The following is a 22,323-nucleotide window of genomic DNA, read 5'->3' as shown; positions in this document are numbered from 1 at the left end:
CCACACCAATGGGACTTCCGAAGGATCGAGATCATAAAGGTTGGAAAACCCGTAGCGGTACCTGTTCCCATTCTATTACTATTTCTCTCTCTCTCCAACAAAGTGCAACACAGCGACAACCAAAAGGCTGCAGCCTGAATGAACTGAGTGACTTTTATATTTCCATCGGACAATACATTATCCCCTAGACAACGATAGAGCTATTTCTTATTGATTATTATTATACCCGCACTTTTAGATTTAGTATTGACGACGTATGTTATCTGTATGTTTGCATTGATATTATTTTTGTGTATTTTTCCTAATAAATACTGTTAAAAATAGTACCATCAGACTCCAACGGACCTCTCTATCTTTGCTGGTAAGTGACCCAGTTACGGGGTTCGTAACACAGTGGGGATCTCGTCTCGAGATTTGATACCAAATTGGAGGGCCAGTGAATCGGGCTTGTAAGTCCAAACTTGGGTCTGGTTGCGCGGGTAGCCAGACAGGAAACCAGCAAAGATGGACGTGGATGAATTTATAGAAAACCCTACTCTGGAGGCGCTAGAGGCGGCCACAAAGTCGGAATTGATAAATATTGCGTAAGGACTAAACCTCGCAGAGGTGAGGTTGTCAATGAAAAAGCGGGAGGTGCGGAGGGCCATAACTCGGTATTATATTGTGAAGAATGTGTTTTCAGCTGAGGTATTGGAAAATATCCCTGAAAAGGTACCAGCTAGTGGGACGGCTCAGTTAGAGTTGGAGAAATTGAGGATGGACGCGGAACAGAGGAAGAGGGAGCATGAAATTCAGCTAAAACAGCTGGAAGCAGCCGAGAAAGAGAAGGAGAGAGCCGAAAAGGAGAGGAGGCGGAGAAACAGAGGCAACATGACTTGAACATGGAGAAGTTAAGGCAAGAGTGAAGAGCTCAAGGGTCAGACCGAGAGGAGCGGTTTAATGTTAGTCGGGAGTTTAGGTTTGTACCTCCGTTCGAGGAGACGGATGTTGATAGTTATTTCTTGCATTTTGAAAAGGTGGCAGTGAGTCAGAAGTGGCCCAAAGAGCAGTGGGTGGCGTTGTTACAAAGTGTGTTAAAAGGGAAGGCACAACGGGCATATGCGGCGCTGTCCATGGAGGAGGAGTCTGAGAATTATGAGAAAGTAAAGCAGGCCATTCTTCGGACCTACGAATTGGTACCTGAAACCTATAGACAAAAGTTCAGAAATTTAAAGAAAGGGTGGAATCAGACGTATACCGAATTTGCCTATGAGAAGGGTGTGCTCTTGGATTGCTGGTGTGCAGCAGAAATAGTGGAAGAAGATTTTTGGCGTCTCAGGGAGTTAATTCTGATTGAGGAATTTAAAGGTTGTGTTTCAGATGATATCCGGATGTATTTGAATGAGAAGCCGAAGAAGTCCATCTCCGAATTTGCTAGGTACGCAGATGAATATGCCCTAACCCACAAGACAAAGTTTTCCTCGAATAAAATTTACCAGAGAGACCGTGGGAACGGTAGAGAAAGCCCGCTGGCTGAGGCAGAGATCCCGCCGGGAGCTAGTGGTAAAATTGAGGAGGAGAGGCAAGACGGCAGGAGAGGTCCTGGCTTGACCTGTTTTAATTGTGGAAAGGTGGGTCATATTGCATCTAAGTGCCTTGCTCCGAGGAAGGAGACAGGAAAATGGAAAGCAGCAGTCCCTATAGGGTGTGCTGTGGTGATCAGTAAATCGACGAGAGAGCCCCAGGTAGACAGAGTACGAGAAGGGTCTGAGAAATGTATTTCAGAAGGAACCGTGTCTGTGAGAGAGGAAGACACACCAGTTCCAGTGCGGATCTGGAGAGACACGGGAGCTGAACTGTCATTGATTAGCAGTAAGGTACTGGATTTTGGTCGCAAGACTGGAATGGTAGCTTTGAGAGGCATAGGAAAAGGGACAGAAGCGGTGCCCTTGCATAGGATCATTATAAATTGTGAGCTGGTATCTGGACCAGTTGAAATAGGGGTGCAATCAAAATTCCTGAGAACTGACGTGGACGTCCTTCTTGGTAACGATTTAGCCAGTGGTAAGGTTTGGTCAGCAATGAAGCTGATGAGCCAGCCTGTAAGTGTTGAGGTCCCGCCCCTAGATTCCAAGATCTATCCCGCATGCGCGATCACTCGCAGCATGTCGAGAAAGGCAGCTGAGAACATGACCAGTTTAAATCAGGCCAGTATCGATTTGGCCGAGACGTTTTTACCGACCCTGTACCAAGAGGGTTTAGAGGGTGGTAAAACGGAGAATAGGAAAGTGAAAGAGAGTAAGGGAGAGGAGGTAGACCTGCCCTTAGTGAGGAGAAAATTTATAGAGGCACGAAGTAAAGATGAGAAACAGATAAGGCTGTTAAAAGGTCCAGGGTTGGACATGGATGATCTGTCTGGTTTGGCAGAACTGTTTGAAGAAGTTGAAAATTCTGAAGGTGTTCCCGATAATGAAATGAGGGCAGTCCTAGATGAAAAGGATGCCATTACCTTGAAGAAGTCTGCTGGGTTGGCAGATGAGGTTGTCTCAGCCCGCGGGGTTGAGATTACTCCGGAAGGGAGTTGCCCAGAGAGTAACTGGGAGGATCAGGGGAATTTAGACTTTGAAAAGGGTACGGGTATTGAAAGCCTGGAAGAGGCAAATGTCCCGTTTGAGTGTGTTCAAGATGTGGACGCACGTGGTACTGAACCTAGTAATGGAGCTCGGAAAAAGTCTGAGGTATTTGATTCAGTTGAAAAGGAATGCAGTCCTTGTGGGTCAGATGGACTTGGTTCAGTGAAGAAAGGGTTAATCTTGGTAATAGTGGGAAGTGAGAATTCCCAGTTGTTTGTGCTCGAAGGTGTGTTGAAAGTTAGTGAGGAGATAAAGGTGGTGAGGTGAATATTATTATTGAAGGAAAAGGGAAGAGTGTAGTTCCTAACTTGAATGAAGAAAATTTAAAGTCTGGATTGATGTCAGAAGCAGCAACCAGGCTACAGAGACAATGGCTTGGTAACACGTTGCTTGCGAATCAATTACAGGTTGATTTGGAATGTAAAGGTACCCCACATGCTATTGTTATTCAAGAGTGTGCTGTGAAAAAGCAGGATCTGAAATGCTGTTTGGACCAAGAGTTTAAACTGAAAACTAATAGCATGAAGGGTCCTGAAGAGAAAACTAGCAACTTACTTAAACTTAAAGAATTGTGTGGAAATTTGGAAAATGGTCTAAGTTTGGAACACATTGTTGATAAAATAACTCCTATGAAAGGAGCATGCGAAAACCTATTCCACACTAGTATACAAGTTAACCACGTGGGAGTTAACTGTGTTATGAAACCAGTAACTGGTTTCACTTACCAGCAAAGATAGATATGTCAGTTGAAGTCCAATGGTACTATTTTCAAAAGTTTTATTAATAAAGGGGCACCAAAAATTAAGGTTAATACAAACATTCAGATAACATGCGTCAATACTCAATCTAAAACGCAGGTACATTAATAATCACTCAGAAATAAGCTCTGTCGTTGTCTAGGGTATAATACTGAGTCCAATTGGAAATATAAAGAGTCACTCTGAAGTCTGCAGGCTTTTCCCTTTTGGTTTCACGTGTTGGAGAGAGAGAGAGATAAACGGAAAAACTTGCCCAAAACATCCGTGGAATCAGGGGAGCGATCTTCCCCGTTGTTAGTTAAAAGCGATCTTCCGTTGGTTTTAGCCACAAACTCCGCATTCGGAATTTAACGCACGTGGCTTCCTTCAAAATGGCTTCCCGTTCCCACGGGAAGCGGTATCGTGCTTCTTGGTGTCTCCTTGGTGCGTCTGAGGGTCGTCCTCTTTCAGACCCTTCTTTATACTGCCTCACGGGATCTCAGGTGTCAATCAGGTTGCAGGTGATGCAATCTCTCTCAACCAGCCCACTTTGCCCGAGGGCTTTACAATGTCCCTGCGAGTTGGCACGTCTGCAGTTCCCAGGTGTCTCCTGAGAACAATGCCAGTCGCCAGCTTTTGTCCCAGTGGAATGCGGTATCCAGCACGTCGCTGTCTTTCCATTTCCTGTGTCCATTCGGCCTGTCTCTCTCTCTCTCTCTTGCTCTCTCTCTCGGGTCATTGACCCCCCTTTCACTAGGGCTCTTGCAATTCTCACAAAGGAGGGGGCTGGTATCATAACACCTCCCCTCTTAAAGGTTTTTTACCAGCGGTTAAAAACACAGAGTGGTACAGAGTCTTACAGAAATTTTGAATCTAACACAATACAGAAGCTTTTCTTTTCACTACAGAGTAATACAGTTATACATTCAAGTCAGCATCTAAACAGGTAACAAGTACAGTGCCCCTTTCCTTTAATACCTTAACCTCACGTGCCATGCTAACGCCTAGCAGCATCAGACTTCAGCTCAATAACCAGCTTATTTATTTGCTTTCTTCAGCAACATAACTAAGGAGGTGTGATCTTAGCTTAGGTGCATCTACAAAAGTTTATGCGAATACTAATCGTTTCGGTCGGTTTACTTCGCCGGCAGGTCTGTCTTTATTATTCACAGGCTTTGGCGCAACCCGTAAAACCTGCTTTGCTGTTAAAAAAAATGGCATCCCCATTAACCGTCACCTCTTTTCTGGCGAGTCCCCCCGTTGGGACTTTGAGTAATTTGGCGTGGTGAACTCCCGCCCGCCTCGTTCATCGGGGCTATTTTTTCAACACCATGCCCCAAACTGTCAAGACCCTTCAGGCTATTTGTTTTTAATTCCAACTCCTCTTTCAGGTAGCATTTCGAATGCAACCTCTTCACACCCCACCCTGGCGTAACAATAGAGTGGGGGGCCCCGCTATTTCCCGACTCACTCTGTGAGCGATCTGCCAGGTTTAAAATTTCTTCCTTCGACTTGGGAACTACAGACTTTCCGTTTCCTTCAATAACAATCCTCATTCCCCCCTTAAATTCGGCATTAACCTTGGCCCCACTCTCGAATACAAACACCGTGGAACTCACACTTCCCACGGTTACCAAGGTTAACCCTTTTCCTACTGAACCAACCCTGTCTGATCCACAAAGACGGCCGCCCCGTTCCCCTGAATCAAACACCTCAGACTTCCCCTGAGCTCTGTTACCAGGTTCAGCACCACGTGCGCCCCCATCTTGGACACACTCAAACGGGACATTGGCCCCTTCCAGGCTCTCAACACCCGTACCTTTTTCAAATTCCAACGTCCCCCGATCCTTCCAGTTACTCTCTAGGCAGCCCCCCGTTGGGGAAGGCGCAACCCTGCGAGCTGAAACAACCTCCTCGGCCATTTCAGCTGACTTCTCCACAGCAAGGATACCCTTCCTCTCTAAGACTGCCCTCATTTCACTCTCGGGACCATCGAGAACACCTTTAGAACTCTGAACTTCTTCAAACAATTCTGCCAAACCAGACAGATTAACCATGTCCAACTCTGGACATTTTAACAACTTTATCCGTTTCTCAACTTTAGTTCCTACCTCTAGGACCTTTCTCTTCACTAAGGGCAGGGCTATTTCCTCTCCCTTACCCCCTTTTACTTTACTGCTTTCTGTTTTACCACCCTCGGAACCCTCATGGTACAGGGTCGGTAAAAACATCTTGGCCAGATTACTGCTGGCCCGATTTAAACTGCTCACTGCTTTTCTGGACAGGCTGCGTGTGACCGCGCATGCGCGATAGCTTTGGGACTCTAGGGGCGGGGCCACCGCACTCGCCAGTCTGCGGGTCGGCATCATAGCTGCCACCGTTTCAAAAAACAAGAAATAACTATCAACATCCGTCTCTTCGAACGGAGGTACTACTCTCAGCTCCCGACTAACATTAAACCGCTCTCTCCTTAGCTCCTCCCTCTCTCTTTCTCTCCCCGCTGCTGCTCTCTCGGCTGCTGCTAACTCTCTGATCCGAATTTCATGCTGTCTTTGCCTCTCAGCTTGATCCTGCTCGTTTTCCACCTCTAACCCCTTCGCCAAATTTAACAAGTCTGATTTGGTGCTCACCTCTAGCGCCGCCACAGTCGCGTTTTTCATAAATTCACACACGTCCATCTTTGCTGGTTTTTCTGTCTGGCTACCTGCGTACCAGATCCAAATTATTTTTTTTTGACTTACAATCCCGATTGACTGACCTCCCCCTTTTTGGTGTCAAATCCCGAGACGAGAACCCCACTTGTTACGTAAACCCCGTAACCAGGTAACTTACCAGCAAAGATAGATGGATCAGCTGAGTCGGATGCTACTATTTTCAAACGTTTTATTCAATAAGGGCACAAACGTATGGTTAATACAAAACATTCAAATCGTCAAAACTCAATCTAAACCACCGGTGTAACCATAATCAATCAGAAATAAGCTCTACAGTTGTCTAGGGGGGTATAATACTGAGTCCAATTGGAAATATAAAGAGTCACTCTGAAGTCTGCAGGCTTTTCCCTTTTGGTTTCACGTGTTGGAGAGAGAGAGAGATAAACGGAAAAACTTGCCCAAAACATCCGTGGAATCAGGGGAGCGATCTTCCCCGTTGTTAGTTAAAAGCGATCTTCCGTTGGTTTTAGCCACAAACTCCGCATTCGGAATTTAACGCACGTGGCTTCCTTCAAAATGGCTTCCCGTTCCCACGGGAAGCGGTATCGTGCTTCTTGGTGTCTCCTTGGTGCGTCTGAGGGTCGTCCTCTTTCAGACCCTTCTTTATACTGCCTCACGGGATCTCAGGTGTCAATCAGGTTGCAGGTGATGCAATCTCTCTCAACCAGCCCACTTTGCCCGAGGGCTTTACAATGTCCCTGCGAGTTGGCACGTCTGCAGTTCCCAGGTGTCTCCTGAGAACAATGCCAGTCGCCAGCTTTTGTCCCAGTGGAATGCGGTATCCAGCACGTCGCTGTCTTTCCATTTCCTGTGTCCATTCGGCCTGTCTCTCTCTCTCTCTCTTGCTCTCTCTCTCTCGGGTCATTGACCCCCCTTTCACTAGGGCTCTTGCAATTCTCACAAAGGAGGGGGCTGGTATCATAACAACTGGAAAAGGGGCGAGGGTTGACGGGATGCCATTTTAACTAACAGGATCCGGTTTTAAGGGATTTCGACAAAGCATGTGAATAATAAAGACAACCCCCATGGAAGATTGACTGTTAAGTTTGAAAGTAACAATAAAGATTAGTATTTGCATGAACTTTTGTAGTATACACGTAAGCTAAGATCACAACTCTTTAGTTTTTGTTTGCTAAAAGAAAGGAATAAAAATAGGTGGTTATTAAATTGGAGTCTGATGCTACAAGACTTTATTAAGGTACAAGATGTTAAGACATTAAAGGAAGTGACAATGTAATCGTTAACTGTTTAGATGCTGAATGGAATGTATAACTGTATTACTCTATAGTGGAAAAAAAAACTCTTTTGCATTGTGTTAGATTCTGAACTCCTGTAAGACTCTGTATTAATTCATTTTTACCGATGGTAAAAAAGCTTTGAAGGAAGGGGGTGTTACGAATGTGCCACAACTCTGAGGGGCCAAAGGGTACAAAGTAGCCCCCTCCTTCTTGAGAATCGCAAGATCGCTATTAATTCGGGTCTGGGACCCAGGAAATGAGAGAGACACACAGAATCCACAAGGTTTTGGAATGTGTCCTGGCCTCAGCAAGACAAAGCCACGGATAATGGCCATTGTCTCTTGGAGACGGAATTGTGTATTGAGTACTGTACTATTCATTGAAGCCCTCAGGGGATGACCAGAGTGGGCTGGTTGAGGGATTGAATCATTCCAACCTGATTGACATCTGAGACCCCGTGAGTAAGGATAAAAGAGGGTCTGGGGAACAACCCCTTCAGACGCACCAGGAGAAACGCTAGAAATCTCGTGACAGCGTTTAATAGCGACAGCCGGTGGGGGGCTCGTGTGCGTCCTTTTCCCTTGCCTGGGAATTGGCGGCCTTACCACGGAAGAACGGCTTAGCTAAAGAAGAGGCCACAAGTGGACGGCCACACCAATGGGACTCCTGAAGGATCGAGATCATAAAGGTTGGAAAACCCGTAGCGGTACCTGTTCCCATTCTATTACTATTTCTCTCTCTCTCCAACAAAGTGCAACACAGCGACAACCAAAAGGCTGCAGCCCGAATGAACTGAGTGACTTTTATATTTCCATCGGACAATACATCATCCCCTAGAGAACAATAGAGCTATTTCTTATTATTATACCCGCACTTTTAGATTTAGTATTGACGACGTATATTATCTGTATATTTACATTGATATTATTTTTGTGTATTTTTACTAATAAATACTGTTAAAAATAGTACCATCAGACTTCAACGGACCTCTCTATCTTTGCTGGTAAGTGACCCAGTTACGGGGTTCGTAACATCTCAATTAATTTGTGTTCATGTGGATTGCTTTGCAGAATAGGTACAAATTAATCCCAATTAATTCACAAGAAATTTACAAGAAAGCAACATAAAAGTGATAATAAAAGAGTTTTACAATAAAACAGCCACATTAAAGAATAACCAGGCATCACTTATCTACTAACGTGGGTTCTGATTACTTTCATTGATGGGTAATCAAGTACATGTTATAATATATGTGAAGTATTCCACTGGAATAAAAGATACAACTGTCTGAATTCAATATATAATGCTGCGCAAAACTATGCTTTTTGCGACATACAGTACTCACAGATTAATAGCTAATATGGTCCTGATGAGTTTCTTATATAGTAAGTAACGGTGTAGCAATATATCAGAAAGTACAATGTCCACACAAGTTGAGGGAAAAAAGACTTAAACACAAGGCGTGAATGTTAACCTTACTGAACCCATCATTTCAGATGCAGTAAACTAAAGCAAATTCAAGCATTTGCCAAAAGAACAAAGCTTTAAAACATATACTCTAAATTCAAAATTCCAATGAATTCCAAAACTTGTCTACAAATTGGAAATCCAACTGAACACCAGCATCTAGCTTGCATAATGTGATACCAAATCTAGTCCCTCAGGAACGAGATTTAAGTTCACAGAAGGTGCAATGAACTGAAGCTTCTAAGACTTTGTTGTTTCAACTAACAATAGGAAACTACAGAAACAGACAAAAATGCTAGAGGAAGTCAGCAGGTCAGGCAGCATCTACGGAAGGAAATGAACAGTCAATATTTCAGGCCAAAATCCTTCAGCAGGACTTGAAAGAAAGGGTAGAAAGCATACAATTGAGCTAGTCTTCCACCGAATGAACACTGGAGGGCAGCACTGACAGAAGGGGAGATCTCCCAACCCAGCCGCGCTGCACTGTTTCTGGCGATTCCTCTCCTGGACTGCTGTAACAGTCAAGCCCGCAGCTCGAGGCCTAGTCCTCACTACAACCGAGGCCAGTGAGCTCTCCTGCCACCGGTCTTGCCAATAAACAAGGGAAATGGACTTGCAGCATTTTACATTACCAAAGTCTAACATGGCCTTGCGATCGCAAAAGAAATGCCCATGACAATCGCTCACTATTAGACTGCATACCACCTTGACACACTGACAAAAGTACATCTGTTGGCCCTGAAGAGGAAAGCAGAGGAAGATAGGTAGGACTGGGGGTGGGGGGGGGAGAAAGAGGAGTGGTAAGAGTGGGAATAATGTGAGAAGCTGGGAGGCTGACAAGTGGAAGAGGAAAAGAATGAACAAGATGGGACCCAATAAGACGATAGACCATGGAATAAATGCAAGAAAATGGGGAACCAAAGGAAGGAAGGTGTGGGTGAAGGGCAGATCATGAGGGTGAGGGAGGGAAGGGGTAATGTAGCTGGAGGGATAAGGGGAAAAAGGGGGACAGAGGAGAGTGGTTACAGGAAGTTACAGAAATCAATGTTGCTGCCATCAGGTTGGAGACAATCAATTTGAAATATAAGGTGTTACTCCTTTAATCTACATCTAGCCCGAACTTGGCAGTAAAGGAAGCTTCCTACGTCATTCCCACACCCCCATCACCAGGATACTTTTATCACCCATGAGCTTGCACTCCTTCCCCTTCTCCCCACCCTTTTATTCTGGCTTCTGCCCTTTTCCTTTCTAGTCCTGATAAAGGGTCACAGCCTGAAACAACCACTGTACATTTCCATCCACAGATGCTGCCTAACCTGCAAAGTTCTTCCAGTATTTTGGGTGCTACTCCAGATTTCCAGTGTCTATAGTCTTTATATCTATGTGAAACTACAGTAAATTTAGTACAGTTGCCTTCATCAGATCTCATTAAGGGTCTCAGCCCAAAATGTCGATTATTTATTCCTGTCCATAAATACTGTCTTACCTGCTAATAAATAACACACATATACACACAACGAATTCCAGTTAATTGGGCCATCGGTTAATCAGGGTAGCTGTTTATTTGGAACAACTCTTGAAGAACAAAAACTAAATGGAGAAAATAACTGGGACTCCCTTTGTTTATTTTGGACACTATGTCACTTAATTGGGATAGGAAACTGTTGCCAGTTTCAAACTAGTGATGGTTGCATGCACTTGCATGGTCATAAAATACTACACCATGCTTAGAGCAATTAGTTTTTAAATACCCTCAGTTGTGTGTGTTTGTGCTCAAAAAGCAGAGATTTTTGTCACTGATAGTTGGTGATAATTAAGTAGCAAGACAATTTGGAATGGTTTTGCTCACTGCAGTTTCAAGCATTCAGGCTTGGAGATGCCAGAAAGAGCTGGGAGTAAAAATGGAACCATTTCACTACTTCAGAAAATTATGAATTACAAAGTTATTGACAATCATCTTGAATTATTACAATAAAAATCAAGATTTGGAAGAAGTAGTCGTCTAAAAAATTGCATGATGGCAGGCTATTCTCTGCACTAGGTGTCTGAGCTGATTTTGTTCATTTCCAGTCAATCAATAGTACACGGCAGTTGAATTCCTCTGACCATAACTATTAGGAACTACTAGAGTTTCATAGTACATTAGAGGTATTGGTAGTGTGGTAATTTGTTCTATATTTCATTTAAATACATAACTTGTTATTCAATTAAACTGTAGTTTGTCTTTTTTATACCTTTTAACTATTTCCATGAAACTTCGGCTAATTGGGCAGCTGCATAACTTGGCCAAAACGTACTGCTCCTGATGTGTCCCAATAAACCAAAATCTACTGTACATTATCACAGATTCAAATTCAAATCATCAAGCATGAAAAATTCTCTAGTAAATTTAGATGATAAACTATTAACCTGAATTACCAAAGAAAAAGGTGGATGGAAGTTCAAAGACAAGTCAGTAGATGAAAAAATAATGTTATTATAAAACAATTATCTGGCACCCTTGGGACTATGGTTCAAGTTCAAGTTTATTATCACCTGACTATAGGGGGGGGGGGGGTGTGTGTGTGTGTGTGTCTGCATGCGCGTGCGTGCCCTCACTCCTAGTGGAGTCGTCGGGGTGCCATCGTGACAAGCTTTTTGCACCTATCTTTTAGGTGATTGCTCATCAAACGGCGTGCCTTGGGCATCTGAAACCTGGCGGAGCCCATCCCTCTCCAGGAACTATAGATGTAGAAGCAAACAAAACAATGTTCCTCTAGACCATGGTGCACTAACAAAAACGTACATCAAACACAGAACAAAATATTACCACAAATAAGTTATTAAAATATAATTTGAAATACATGTAGTCCACAGCACATGTGAACAGTAAATAGCTCACTGTCCTAGTTTCAAGATCTTGGTGGTGGCAGGGTATTCATTAGTCTCACAGCCTGGGGCAAGATGTTACCCAGACTGGCAGTCTAGTCCTGATGCTCTTATGCCTCCTTCCTGATGGTAGTGGGTCAAAGAAATTGTGGGATGAGTAGTCCCAACAATGCTTCTGGTCATTCATATATAATGCTCCCAGTAAATGTCACAATTAAGGGGAGACCCTGGTGATCCTCTCAGCAGTTTTTAGTATCCACTATAGGGTTTTGTGGTCCAATGCCTTGCAGCTTCCATATCACAAAATGATTCAGCCAGACAGGACATTCTACATGGTCCTTGTATGAATGGGTGGGAGGAGGGTCACAAACACCTCACACTCCACAGAAAGTGTAGATGCTGCTGTGCCTTCTTGACTATTGAGGTGGTGTTGTGGGCCCAGGTTAGATCATCCATTATGTGCACACCAAGAAACTTTGTGCTCTTCTCTCTCTCTGACTCGGCAGGGCCAGTGATATGCAATAGAGAGCAGTCGACCTCACCTTCCTGAAGTTCAAGATAATCTATTTTGTCTTGTCCACTCACTTGAGACTCAGTTTGTTTTTCTCACACCGCTTAACAAGTCCATCTACCTCTCTCTATGCCAGCTCATCCCTCTTATTTAAGATGGACTTGTGAAGCACAGCGATGACTTGCTAGCAGCAAACAAAACTATTACTTACAGTATTAATCACACTTTTTCTTGGAAACGATCACCGCCTGTAACTTCCCTTTCAGAGCTGAGGTTTTGAACAACCTGTACGACCTGGCATTTTTGCAGTGTGAGTTGAAGTCTCGAAGGTACAGGATGGTTGCAACATGGTGGGTACAGGCCGAATTAAGGTGACAGTGCCCAAGCCCAAGACTGGGAAATGAGCCAATGTTTGGCTATTCGTGAAGCAGACTCCAAGGCAATTTGATGTAACAGAATTGAGGCAAAGCAGAGTCGAGATGGCAGAGCAAGGCCTGAGAGTGAAGAACAACCCACTGTTTGGCTGATTTAAGTGTCAAGCCAGATTGGAAAGGTCAGGTATGGGCCGAATTAAGGAGACGGGACCAGGCCCGTGCATATCGAAGCGGCAGGGCCCAGGTCCGAAAGCGAGGAATGACCTGAGGTTTAGCCAATTTAAGCGCTGGGCCAGACTGAAAAAGTCAGGATGTTGGGACCAAAAGAGAGGTATGGACCAGTGTTCAGCTTGCTGTTTTGCGAGGTTTACTTATCTCTGCATTGAACTGAGACTGTGGCCTGTAACTAGTGGGTTGAACTGAGGTCGTGGACTGGATCAGCTGTAGTGGTGACTGGCTCCATGGCTGTGGACTTACTTTCATGAACTTTAGTTCTGATTGTTATTTGCTTATTTTTATTGCTTGCGTGATTTGTTTCTTTCCTTGCAGATTGGGTGTTCCACAGTCTTTTTTTAAATGGGTTCTATTAGGTTTCTTTATTTTGTGGCTGCCTGTAAGGAGACAAACCTCAAGGCTGTATATTATTTACATGGTTTGATAATAAATGTGCTTTGAACATTATTGTTGATGAGGCTAACCACTGTTGAACAATGATGTGTGGTTTGAGCTGGATCTGGCCATGCAGGGTTGTGAGTCAGCAGTGTGAACAACAGTGAGCTTGAGAAGCTTGAGATGTTGCTGCCAACTCAGACTGACTGGGGTCTTTCCATCAAGAAAGCCAAAATCCAGTCAGAGAGGGTGTTGAGGCCCAACGAGGACAGTTTACCCACAGCCTCCGAGAGATGACCATTTTAAACGCCAAGATGAAGTCGATTAACAACAACCTGGCATATAATGCATTGTTCTTTATGTGGGACAGAATGGAATGGAGGGCCGAGGCTATGACATCATCAGTACACCCAGTAAGAGCGGTAAGTGGACTGGAAAAGGTCCAGTGATGCAGAAAGAGGGATTTTATACGATCCGTTGCCAGCCATGGTTGTATTACATGAGCATTGACTGACCCAGTGCTGAAGAAGGGTCTCGTCCCGAAACACCAACAGTTTATGCATTTCCACTGATGCTGCCTGACCTGCTGAGTTCCTCCAGAATTTTGTGTGTTGCTATGATTTTATTACATTTGGTTTTCCAGACTATTCTGTTACCCTTGTTAACCTTCCACACATCAAATCAAAATGAAATGCATGCTACACAATAGAATAATAAATTTTGCAGTGAGCCCAATGAACTCCAACTTGTCAAAACATGCTGAAACAGTGAGTATTCCAGACCCTAGCCTGGCCCTCATTTCAACTCCTGTCATTCCCAACTCTGGCAACATTCCTATTGCACACACTTTGAATAACAAGGACTTGGTGTACCAGCTGCTGGGATTTCCAAACACACTGATATGGGGTTAGAGTTTTAGAAGAAAAACTTCACAATTTCTACTGCATGTGTTACTCTCAAATCACCACTTGGTGGCAGAAACTGAATGCCAGTAAATATGCAAAGACCTGATACAGCTTGACAGGGACTGTAAAAGAAACTAAATGATTCCTTGATGTAGGTATTTATTGTGTCATGTCTAACTGAATATCTTAACTGTGTATCTGAAATGCCAGTAAATTCATGCTTCTGTTCTGCGTAACATATCAATTTTTCTTCCAGTCCATTTGGATCTAATACAAAGGAAATTGCTCAGTATATAGACCACCTATCAATTTATATTAAGGGTGCATACTGTACACGCAGTGCCTACAATTTACATCGTTTTGTGCCACAACAAAATGAAAACGTGCTTTCTCTGTAAAGTTTAATACAATGAAGACAATTGAAAATTGTTAAAAACTATTTACACTAGATGATCAAATTAAACCAGAGGTTTAAAGAAATAACAGAGTGGCTTCATTAATTCTAGAATTCAAAATGGTCTATTATATTTAGGCAAACTTCAGGTGTCAATTGAAAATTGATAATAAAGAGATCCAAGTTAGTTCTACATTCTGCACATTCCTATACCCATTCCAGTCCTCTTGGCACCACACATCAATGCTTCCCGCCCCCCCCAGGAACTATGGGTATGATTTTAAGAATATGCAGCAGCAGAGATACATTACTTTAAAACAGCAACGTTAATATGAACCTCAATGTTAACATTCACTGAGACATAAAAGTTGACAGAATGCTGACTTCTTTAGAGTTAATTCTGGTTTGATTGATTTAACATTTCCAAACTAATTCTGCAAACAGCTGGTGCTAACTTACAATTTTTCAGCTTGGCAATTAACAAGCAGGTGCCAACATTATCAAATACCAGTTCAGTCAACACACCTGATTTCCCGACAATGGTGAAGTAAAGTAATGGCTGTGCAAGTTACGGCCTGTGTTGACGTGGGTCAGTCGAATAGTCTCACCACATTTTATTGGATTTCCACGTTGGCAAACAATGTCACTTTTTCCACGTATCCTCCAATAACTATTGCTGTCGTCTGCATCAGTTACTCCAGTGACAGATTGTTGCCCACTTCCTGAAACAAAAGCAAAATGCGTCTAGGAGCAGCTTTCAATATTAGCTTAAGTGAGGAAACAAACTTTTTAGTTATTTGAAAACTGTGGGGAAAAAAAGATTCCAATAAAATTCTATAGATTAGAACTTTATTAATGCTGGTATGTTTACCACCATCACTTGAAATTTTCCCTTGCTCTTAAACTCATCATGAACTAAATATTGCTCACAGCTTCAGTGGAATTGTCCGTTTTCCAGAACATTTTATCTACTCTTGATAAAAGTAACAATTTGTTATATATAAAAAATAATCAATTCCAGTGCAAGAAACCAGTTGCCTAATCAAAATAAATTAAAAATTATTAATGCTTTTGTTACCGTCTGTTTTTTTATTGTTTTTTATGCATTTTCTACAACACTGCAAATAAAAAAACCCAAACCAAAATAAAAAAATGAATACAGTGTAAAAATAAACATACAATAATAATATAATACAAAAAAGATAATTGAGAAAGCACCCAAATTGAAGTCATGTAAAGTTAGTATCCTCCCCAAGCCCCACAACAAAAAAAAACTCCAGACCAACCACAGCACAATATAGAGAATATAAATCAGGACATTCAAACCCCCAAAACTGTAAATACACTTGAAAACAGTAGATAATAACGCCTACTACCAAAAAAAAGCTGAAAGTAAGGGACTGAAAAAAAAAACCTTAATTAAGAGGAAGGTTATGAAAGTACTCAATAAAAGGTCCCCAGACCTTATGAAACTTTATTCAAGAATTGAATAATGAATTTTTTCAAGGTCTAAACAGGACATAATATCATTAAACCATTGAGCATGCGTGGGCGGGGCAACATCTCTCCATCTAAGGAGGATTAGACGTCTAGCCAGGAGAGAAGCAAAAGATAATATTCAACACTTAGTCGAACTCAAACGTATATCTGTCTCACCCAAAAAACCAAACAGCAATTAAAGGGTTAGGTTCTAAGTGGTGATTCAGAATACAGGATAAAGTTATAAAAACATCTTTCCGAAATTTCTCTAAACTAGGACAAGACCAGTACATATGAATAAGAGAAGCCTCGCCCCTTTTGCATTTATCACAAAGAGGACTAATATTAGGGTAAAATCGAGATAATTTAGATTTAGACATATGGGCTCTATGAACAATCTTAAACTGTAAAAGGCAATGGCGAGCACAAAGAGAGGTTGAATTAACCGATTTGAGAATCGAGTCCCAAATCTCATCAGATAAAGAGATATTTAAATCATGCTCCCAAGCCATTCTAATTTTATCCACAGGGGCACGCCGTAAAAATGCTAATTTATCACAAATAAATGATATTAAACCTTTACCCAGTGGATTAATAGAAAGAAAGAAATCCATAACATTTTTCTCGGGCATTTCAGGAAAGTTAGGAATTAAAGGATTAATAAAGTGTCTAATTTGGAGATATCTAAAAAAATGGGCATTAGGCAGATTGAACTTAGCAGAGAGCTGTTGAAAAGATGCGAAGCGACTGTCGATAAAAAGATCTTCAAAATGTCTAATGCCCTTCCTATACCAATCATAGAATGTTGAATCATACATAGTAGGTAAAAAAAGGTGATTAAGTAAGATAGGACTAGAAAGGGAAAAAACATAAAATTTCCTAAACTGAGCCCATATTCGCAAAGTGTGTCTGACAAGAGGATTAACAATTAGTCTAGACAAACTACTAGGGAGTGCAGAGCCAAGAAGTCCAGAAATAGATAAATCTTTAGTGGAATTCAACTCCATTGCCACCCAATTAGGGAACTCGGGTTGGCTATGAAAAAAAGACAAAAAGGTAGTGCAACGTATGTTAGCTGCCCAATAATATAAACGAAAGTTAGGTAAGGCCATGCCACCCTCTTTTTTAGATTTTTGAAGATAAACTTTATTAATTCTAGAACGCTTATTCTTCCACAGATATGACAAAATAATAGTCTAAGGAATCAAAAAAGATTTTAGGAATAAAAATTGGGATAGATTGAAATAAATATAAAAATTTAGGGAGAACATACATTTTAACAACATTAATACGACCTACCAAGGAAATAGATAGAGGTGACCATTGTGACAGACTCTGTTTTGTAGTATATAAAAGATTGGCAAAATTTTCACGAAAAAGATCTTTAAACTTCCTTGTAACTGTAATCCCAAGGTAAGTAAATTGATTATGAACTACCGTAGATTCCGGATTTTAAGTCGCTACTTTTTTCCCACATTTTGAACAGCTTTGAACTTTGCGGCCAATAATCCGAAGCGGCTAATGCATGATTTTTTTCATGCCACCTCGTAAACATTTTGCCTCATAACAGTAGACCAATAAAATTGATGAGTAGTTCACAGAGGTCCAATGAAATTGTACGATAAATCAAGCGCACTTTCACAATTAAATTATTGTAAATCAGTCATTTGTACTCACCCTCATCAACATGGAAAACACTCGAAGCATTGTGCTGCCTACTTAGTTTAAACTATATTTGTTTTCTGTACTACATCGCGGGATGCTATGACGTCACACCCGGTTTCGCGGTGTCTTGTGGGAAAATGCCGGTTTGCGATAAACGGAAAGGAGGGGGGGAGCGCATTACGCGAGCGGCTTTGGATCTGAGCGAACTCTGCTTTTAAGTTAAAGGTGATCAATAACTTTTCCTGGTAGGCTGCAATATATATATATTTTTTTACCAGTTGTTAGGAGATATTGGAATGTTGTTCAGTAAAGAAGTATACGCAACGTATATTTAAAAGTAGCCGCGTACGGGCACGGTTCGAAAAAAAGCATTTGCAATATGTATTTGTTTTTGTTACCATATGGATTTAATTAAAAGTTAAAAAAATCCTCACGTGTAATATCTTTCTGTGTAAATATCTCATATTACAACGTGGGACACCTGCGGCCGAAAATCCGGTGCGGCCTAAAATCCGATGCGGCCTTTACAATTAAAAAATTGATTTTATTTCTAAAATTAGAGCCAGCGGCTTTTAATCAGGTGCGCTCTGTAGTCCGGAATCTACGGTACTTTAAAAGGAAGGTCACGAAATGCTAATTCTTGTGCTTCTTTATTAATTAGGAAAAGTTCACTCTTATGTAAATTAAGTTTATAGCCAGAAAACTGGCTAAACTGATCAAGAAGTGAAAACATTGGAGGTAAGGATGTGGACGGATATGAAAGAAAAAGTAATAAATCATCAGCATAAAGAGAAACTTTATGCTCAACACCCCTCCTCCAGATCCTGGTCAGTTCAGGACAGCTTCAGAATGCTATCGCCAGAGGTTCTATAGCCAAATCAAAGAGAAAGGGACTTAAAGGGCATCCTTGATGGGTGCCACGTTTGAGGTTAAATAATTGGGATTGCTGAAAATTAGTCAAAACAGAGGCGGTAGGACACAGATACAGCAATTTGATCCAAGAGATAAAACTTTGACCAAAGCCAAATTTTTCTAAAACTGCAAAGAGGTAGTTCCACTCTATACGATCAAATGCTTTCTCTGCATCAAGAGAAATAACACATTCAGGAATCCCAGTTGAAGGTGAATATAAAATGTTAAATAAACGCCGAATTTTTAAAAAAGGAAGACGGTTTTTAATAAAACCAGTTTGATCATCAGAAATAATAGAGGGAATAACAGTTTCTAATCTATGAGCCAAAACTCTGGCCAAGATTTTAACATCAACATTAAGCAAAGAAATTGGCCTGTACGAGGAACACTCTGTTGGGACTTTACCCTTTTTTAATAAAAGAATAATAGATGCCTCATTAAAAGAGGGTGGCAATTTACCATAATTAAACGAGTCCGATAGTACTGAGAGTAACTGAGAGAAAGAAGTGAAGAGAATAATTTATAAAATTCTACAGGGAACCCATCAGGTCCAGGAGATTTTCCTGAAGACAATGTAGAAATTGCAAAAGATATTTCTTCTGATGATATAGGCTCATTAAGTTTGGCTTTAAAATCAGATGAAAGCGAAGGAATATTCAGATTATTTAAGAAAAGATCAACAGAAATATTCTCATTCAGAGATTCAGAGGAATAAAGCCGAGAGTAAAAATTTTTAAATAGGTCATTGATTTCTAAGTGATCCGATGTAAAATCCCCATTCTCCTTCCGGATCTTTGTAATATGTTGTTTAGCTTTAGAATGCCTCAGCTGATTAACTAAAAATTTACCAGATTTGTCACCATGAATATAAAAGCGACTCTTACTTTCAAGAAGTTGGCGTTCAACAGGTAGAGTAGACAGAAGATTAAATTTAGTTTGAAGTTCTACACACTTCTTGTATAATTCAGGATTCTTAGTTTGAGCATACAATTGATCTAATTCTTTAATCTGATTAATTAGGCCTAATCGATCTATACGGGACTTTCTATTATTTGCTGTATAAGAGATTATTTGACCCCTCAAATATGCTTTCATGGCATCCCAGACAATCTGGGATCACATTTCAGATGATGTATTGGTGTTAAAATAAAAAGTTATCTGATCCTTAATAAATTTTAGAAAATCATCATCCGATAATAAAGTTGAATTAAAACGCCAGTGTTTATTCCTCTGAGGGAGACCAGGAAAGTTTAAAGACAAAGTAATTGGGGCATGATCAGAAATCAGTATACTTGGATAATCACAAGAATAGACAAATGGAATAAATTGATTATCAAGTAAAAAATAGTCAATTCTAGTAAAGGTATGGTGAACATGTGAAAAAAAGAATAATCTCTCTCAGTAGGACAAAGGAAACGCCATATATCTGAGATACCATAATTAGAAAGAAAAGAGTGAATAGCTAAAGCAGATTTAGTAGGTGATCTAGTAACAGAGGACGATCGATCCAAATTAGGATCTAACCAACAATTAAAGTCGCCACCCAGTATAAGAGAATATGAATTTAAATCTGGTAGTGAGGAGAAAAAAATGTTCAAAAAAATTAACATCATCAAAATTGGGAGCATAAAGGTTTACTAGTACAACTTTAGTATTATATAATTTACCAGAAACGATAATAAAACGGCCATTTGTATCAGATATCTTATTATGGAGTTCAAAAGGAATATTTGAATTAATAAGGATGGAAACCCCCCCCCCCCAAGCTTTGGCGGCAAAGGATGAATGAAAATGCTGACCCACCCACTTTGACAAAAGCCAAGAATTATCAAAACTACGAATATGAGTTTCTTGAAGGAAAGCAATGTCAGCTTTGAGTTGTTTAATATGAGAGAAGACCTTCCTTCTTTTAACAGGATGATTCAATCCCTTTACATTCCAGCTCACAAATTTAAGTGTATTAACCATTATCAATTGTTAGTGCATAGAAGGTAGCAGGCATATAAAAAAATCAAAGAGTACAATAACAGTCTGGGAGCAAAAATGTAAACATAAATCAATAGAATCAGGATAGAGACATGTCCTGAATAACAAGGGAAAACAAAAAAAACAGTGAGTAGTGTTGGAACTGGAGAATCCACCCCATCCTCGCAACCCAAAACTAGATGGCTACCCAAAAAAGCAGCTAGCTCTACAAAAAATATTAACCCAAAAATGACTTCCAGTTCCGTATCATTAACAAAGGTTCCGTATATATAATATAGCAAATAATAGCTAATTTATGCACTAGAGAGCAAAATTACAAATAGGAACAACTTCAACAGAAAAGGTATAAAACTTAATACAAAAAAAATCAGAAAAGAAAACTAAAACTATGCGCGAGAAACTATGAAAGATTGAAAGAAAAAAATTTACAAAAGGGGGGGAAGGGTGAAATTATAAATTTAAAGAGAGTACTTATCAGCCGTTTACAGAAAAAAAGCAAATTTTATACTATAAATCAACCAACAGGGAGGCCTTTAGTAAAAAACTCTAAGCCTCCAAAACAAATTAAGATCAATTGTAGTTCACTATAGATAAAGTTATACAGAAGTAAAATAAATTACACAGGTAAAATCTAAAAGTCCGCAGGGAAACATTAAACTTAAATCATCTATTTAGGAAAAACGCACCAAGTCCAGGAAGAGATTAACTAGAGCCCTTAGAATCTCAATAGTTAATGTCGGAATTATTCAAGTAAAGTCTGAGTTCGGAAAAAAGAACTTTACTTCGAAAAGTACTTATCAACCATTTTAGAAGGTCAGACCGGTTCCGAAGAAGACAAGATGGCTGGAAGATTTCCAACAAACAACTCAGCCTCCTTCACTGATTTAAACCACTTATATTCTCCAGTAGCAAGCGTAATTCGAAGATCAGCTGGATTTCGAAGAGAAGGTCTGAATCCACGATCAAAAAGCACTTTCATTACACCTTTTGTTACGTATTCAGGCAACAATAATTATAGATGAGTTAGACGAAGGGTTTTATAACAAATAACACATTTATTAAACACTGATAACAAACCCCCTTCAAATGTAAACAAACCCAAACAATGATCCGAGCTCAGCTGCTGGCAGCTGCTCAGACAGTCCTTAATAGCGTTGCAGTCCCAAACAGTCTTTAAAGCGGTATTGAAAAGAACTCAGTTCTTAAAAGTGATATGCCGACAGTTCAAAAGCTCACGGTACTTTTAAAAGGAGAGACTTTTTAAAACGAGGTAAATTCTCTTCCACGTCGATGTCCTTCGATTCCCAGCGTCGAACTCCCACGTCGAATTTTATTAAATATAACAACTTAAAGTGACTGACCTTCCTTCCACAATATTCTCAATCTCCCACCTTTTCCAGCGGAGACTATCGTGAGAATAGTAAACGAAATCCTTCCGAATGAGGATCACACAAGGTCGAAGTCAATCCATCGTCGAAAATCGATTCTTCTCGATTTGTCTTCCAAACTTCACTCTCCATTAGCAAAGAAACCGTTGGCTCTGACCTTTTAAACTTTAGGCATCATATAAAACTTCATTTTTAACTAAACTGCGTCATCACATTAAATCACACAGTGATATGAAGTCATCTTGGCAAATCCAGCCACGAACTGCCCCACCTGACAGGGTGGGTCTTCCTTTTATACCCTGTAGAAAAAACCTGTCACATGACCTCTACTGGCGGGAAAATGACATCACTCCACCATTACCTCATGTCCAGTATAACTTCAACCCCAGTCACGTGACAAGGGTACCACTGTCACGTGTCACGGGTACGTAACACCTCCCTCCAAAAAAAACATTTTTGGTCTA

The 22,323-nt window shown here is 40.9% G+C and overlaps 1 protein-coding gene across 1 annotated transcript in view; it reads right to left on the bottom strand.

Moving 5' to 3' along the window:
• The window catches only part of LOC140731730 (stromal cell-derived factor 2-like), a 44,817-nt gene that overhangs the window by 9,721 nt on the left and 12,773 nt on the right, over positions 1-22,323 (bottom strand). The window contains exon 2 of the mRNA XM_073053457.1: positions 14,955-15,151. Coding sequence (XP_072909558.1) covers positions 14,955-15,151 — 197 coding nt within the window. The remainder of the gene's footprint in view (positions 1-14,954; positions 15,152-22,323) is intronic.

Source organism: Hemitrygon akajei, chromosome 8 (assembly GCF_048418815.1).
Source record: "Hemitrygon akajei chromosome 8, sHemAka1.3, whole genome shotgun sequence".
In the NCBI taxonomy this organism is placed as follows: Eukaryota; Metazoa; Chordata; class Chondrichthyes; order Myliobatiformes; family Dasyatidae; genus Hemitrygon; species Hemitrygon akajei.
This window is presented reverse-complemented; position numbering and strand designations above follow the sequence as displayed.